The sequence below is a fragment of the Rhinopithecus bieti genome, unplaced genomic scaffold, assembly GCF_001698545.2.
Source record: "Rhinopithecus bieti isolate Rb0 unplaced genomic scaffold, ASM169854v2 scaffold_75559, whole genome shotgun sequence".
NCBI lineage: Eukaryota > Metazoa > Chordata > Mammalia > Primates > Cercopithecidae > Rhinopithecus > Rhinopithecus bieti.
Window position 1 is genome coordinate 295730 of NW_016828162.1, and position 4602 is coordinate 300331.

At 58.4% G+C, this 4602-nt stretch overlaps 1 protein-coding gene across 1 annotated transcript; it reads left to right on the top strand.

Annotated features, from left to right (window-relative positions):
- The first annotated feature begins 335 nt into the window (after positions 1 to 335).
- FUT1 (fucosyltransferase 1 (H blood group)) lies at positions 336 to 4602 on the top strand. Its single transcript, XM_017864372.1, has 4 exons — positions 336 to 401; positions 634 to 867; positions 1069 to 1300; positions 2899 to 4602. Exons 2-4 carry the CDS (start codon positions 862 to 864, stop codon positions 4014 to 4016), a joined length of 1356 nt encoding a protein of 451 aa, XP_017719861.1. The 5' UTR covers positions 336 to 401; positions 634 to 861; the 3' UTR covers positions 4017 to 4602.

The following is a 4602-nucleotide window of genomic DNA, read 5'->3' on the forward strand; positions in this document are numbered from 1 at the left end:
CCGGGCGCGGTGGCTCAAGCCTGTAATCCCAGCACTTTGGGAGGCCGAGACGGGCAGATCACGAGGTCAGGAGATCGAGACCATCCTGGCTAACACGGTGAAACCCCGTCTCTACTAAAAAATACAAAAAAACTAGCCGGGCGCGGTGGCGGGCGCCTGTAGTCCCAGCTACTCGGGAGGCTGAGACAGGAGAATGGCGTAAACCCAGGAGGTGGAGCTTGCAGTGAGCTGAGATCTGGCCACTGCACTCCAGCCTGGGCGACAGAGTGAGACTCCGTCTCAAAAAAAAAAAAAAAAAAAAAAAAGAAATAATGAAAGTCTTAAAGTCTTTGATCTTTCTGATAAGTGCATAGAAGAAAACGCTGATGCTGCCTTCCCTCTCTGCTTCAGCTACCTAAAAGGTAAGAGCCCCTGTCCCGTGATCACGTGACTTGCTTGACCTTATCAATCACCTGGACGACTCACCCTCCTTACTCTGCCCCCTTGTCTTGTATGCAACAAATATCAGCGCGCCCAGCCATTCAGGGCCACTACCGCTCTCCGCGTCTTGGTGGTAGCAGTCCCCCGGGCCCAGCTGTTTTCTATCTCTTTGTCTTGTGTCTTTATTTCTTACAATCTCTCGTCTCCGCACAGGGGAAGAACACCCTCAAAGCCCCGTAGGGCTGGACTCTACATCAGCCGCCCTGCTTGGGGTTGGCGATGCTGGAGGTGGGCTTTGGACCAGAGAAAATGCTTTAATTAGGTGACAAGCGGGCAGAGGCCTTTGTTTCTGGCGCCCGCAGCCACGGCCCCCGCTGACGGCATGGGAAACAGATCCTGTTCCACTCCGGTCTCCAGCATTGGAATGGTTGCCTCGGTGCAATGCAGGTCTGGAAAGTAGCAGTTTAGCAGGGGACCCTAGAATTCCCTAAAAGGAGTGACTAGGAGCTGGGATTCTGGAATTTGAGTGTGGACGGCGGGTTGGGTGGGTGGGAGATCGGAGACCCTGGTGGGCGCGGGGGCACCTGCAGGCTGGAGGCCCTCGCGCGCTCCCGCGGCAGCCTGGCAAACAGGTTCTCCATTCCCCAGGAGGATGCAGCCGGGGGCGGACGATCGCTCCGCTCGCCGGGACCAGGTACCGGGGCCCTGCCCAGCCGCTGGGGCGTGGCCAGGCTCGACGCACCCAGGTGCCGGGGGCCGACTCTAAGCCCTGGCATCAAGAAGGGAGAGGGCGGCGGATTGGACCTCCCGGCTGGAGCATTGCAACTGGGAGCTCCGTCTCCGGGTCCACGCAATGATGCCGCGGCTGCTCTCAAGCCAGGTAGGCTGCCCCGGGTGAAGCCTTCACGCAGGTCAATGCCGGGGCGGAGGGGCAGGGCGTGGTCCCCCACATCCCCGATCTGGGGAGCGGTGGGTCCAGGGGCCATCGCCCTAGCCCCAGGCGCTGGGGCTCGGCGCCAAGTGAGGGGCGGGCCTCCACCTTCCAGCCATCTGCCCAGCCCGGGAAGGCGGACGCTGCGAAACTCCCGGCCGCGCCCCCTCCTTCCTCCCCTCCCCAAGCCCTCGCTGCCAGTCCGGACAGGCTGCGCGGAGGGGAGGGCTGCGAGGCCGAAGAGCCGGACGCCTGGCGTTCCAGGGGCGGCCGGATGTGGCCTGCCTTTGTAGAGGGCGCGCTCCGGCCAGGCAAAGCGGACTGTGGATCTGCCACCTGCAAGCAGCTCGGGTAAGTGGGGACTGCCGGTGCCTGGGACCCAGCAACAACTCCTTCAGAGCCAGGAGGTGCACCCCAACCTCTTCTCCAGGTCTTCCTAAGGCCCTAGGACTCTCCGCCACCTCCCCAGCCATTACTCCTCCAGGAACCAAGATGCTTCTTCCGCTCCTGACCCTCCAGCCTCTCTTGTTTTACTTGGACTATCGCTTCCCATCACCACCTCTGTGGTGGATTTTGCCCTTCACAGACAGGCACTCCTGAGAAACAGGCTGATGGAAGAGTCCAGTATCAGCGGACCTTACAGGAGGGGAGACTCGAGATTCCTGCAGGAAAGGTGCAGGAACCTGGACCATGGCTGTCTGTTTTGCTTTTTTTTTTTTTTTAAGAGAGGGTCCCTGTCTGTCGCCCAAGCTGGAGTGCAGTCAGTGGTGCTATCGCGCTCATTGTGAGCTCCGGGGGAGGCCTTAGCATCCGGTGTTGCTGAAACCACAGACACGTGCCGCCATGCCAAACTAATTTTTTTTTGGGGGGGGGGACAGAATTTCGCTCTTGTTGCCCAGACTTGAGTGTAATGGCACGATCTCGGCTCACCACAACCCCCGCCTCCCGGGTTCAAGCGATTCTCCTGCCTCAGCCTCCCTAGTAGCTGGGATTACAGGCATGCGCCACCACGCCTGGCTACTTTTGTATTTTAAGTAGAGACAGGGTTTCTCCATGTTGGTCAGGCTGGTCTCCCACTCCGGACCTCAGGTGATCCGCCCGCCTTGGTGTCCCAAAGTGCCGGAATTACAGGTGTGAGCCACCCCTCCCAGCCCATGCCAAGCTAATTTTAAAATTTTTTTGTAAAAGCGGAGTCTTGCTCTGTTGCCCAGGCTGATCTTGAACTCCTAGGCTCAAGGGATCCTCCCATCTCAGCCTCTCAATATGCTGGAATTAGAGGTGTGGGCCACAGCGCCCAGCCAAATCCTGGGTATCTTGAAAACCACTTGTCTTCCAATCCCCATGCCCCGAAATTCCAAGGCTCTCATCCCTCAAACCCAGGACTCCGGCGCTCCCTACCTCAGCCCCAGGAGTCTAAACCTTTGACTTCCTCTTTCCCTGGGACTAAGGAGTGCTGCACCCCAGGCACCTTCCTTCCCCCACATCCCTCCGCAGCCTCCCCTCCTCAGTCTCTGTGTATTTGCTAATTCACCTTTCCTCCTCTGCAGCCATGTGGCCCCCGAGCCGGCGTCAGCTCTGCCTGGCCTTCCTGCTAGTCTGTGTCCTCTCTGCACTCTCCTTCTTCCTCCATATGCACCAAGACAGCTTTCCACATGGCCTAGGCCTGTCGATCCTGTGTCCAGACCGCCGCCTGGTGACACCCCCGGTGGCCATCTTCTGCCTGCCGGGTACCCCGATGGGCCCCAACACCTCCTCTTCCTGTCCCCAGAACTCTGCCTCCCTCTCCGGCACCTGGACTATCTATCCCGATGGTCGGTTTGGTAATCAGATGGGACAGTATGCCACGCTGCTGGCTCTGGCCCAGCTCAATGGCCGCCGGGCCTTCATCCTGCCTGCCATGCATGCCACCCTGGCGCCGGTCTTCCGCATCACCCTGCCCGTGCTGGCCCCGGAAGTGGACAGCCGCACGCCGTGGCGGGAGCTGCAGCTTCACGACTGGATGTCGGAGGAGTATGCGGACTTGAGGGATCCTTTCCTGAAGTTCTCTGGCTTCCCCTGCTCTTGGACTTTCTTCCACCATCTCCGGGAACAGATCCGCAGGGAGTTCACCCTGCACGACCACCTTCGGGAAGAGGCGCAGAGTGCGCTGGCTCAGCTCCGCCTGGGCCGCACGGGGGACCGCCCGCGCACCTTTGTGGGCGTCCACGTGCGCCGTGGGGACTATCTGCAGGTTATGCCTCAGCGCTGGAAGGGTGTGGTGGGCGACAGCGCCTACCTCCGGCAGGCCATGGACTGGTTCCGGGCACGGCACGAAGCCCCCGTTTTTGTGGTTACCAGCAACGGCATGGAGTGGTGTAAAGAAAACATCGACACCTCCCAGGGCGATGTGACGTTCGCTGGCGATGGACAGGAGGCTACACCGTGGAAAGACTTTGCCCTGCTCACACAGTGCAATCACACCATTATGACCATTGGCACCTTCGGCTTCTGGGCTGCCTACCTGGCTGGCGGAGACACTGTCTACCTGGCCAACTTCACCCTGCCAGACTCTGAGTTCCTGAAGATCTTTAAGCCAGAGGCTGCCTTCCTGCCCGAGTGGGTGGGCATTAATGCAGACTTGTCTCCACTCTGGAGCCTTGAGAGCCAGGGAGACTTTCTGAAATAGCCTGATCTTTCTAGAGCCAGTAGTACATGGCTCTAGAGGCCTGGCATCTTCTGGAGAAGTCTGTGGTGTTCCTGAAGCAAATGGGTATCCGTTTCCAGAGCGATTCTAGTTGGGAGAGTTGGAGAGAAGGGGGACCTTTCTGGAACTGTCCGAACATTCTAGAACTAGCAAAACATCTTTTCCTGATGGCTGGCAGGCAGTTCTAGAAGCCACAGTGCCCACCTGCTCTTCCCAGCCCGTATCTACAGTACTTCCAGATGGCTGCCCCCAGGAATAGGGAACTCTCCCTCTGGTCTATTCTAGAAGAGGGGTTACTTCTCCCTTGGGTCCTCCAAAGACTGAAGGAAAATATGATTGGTCCAGAGCAAGCATTCACCAAGTCCCCTTCTGTGTTTCTGGAGTGATTCTAGAGGGAGACTTCTTCTAGAGAGGGCCACATTTGATGCCTGTGAAGAACCCTGCAGGGCCCTTAGAGACAGGATGGGGTTCTGGAAATCCAGATAACTAAGGTGAAGAATCTTTTAGTTTTGTTTTGGAGACAGGGTCTCGCCCTGTTGCCCAGGTTGGAATGCAGTGGCGTGATCTT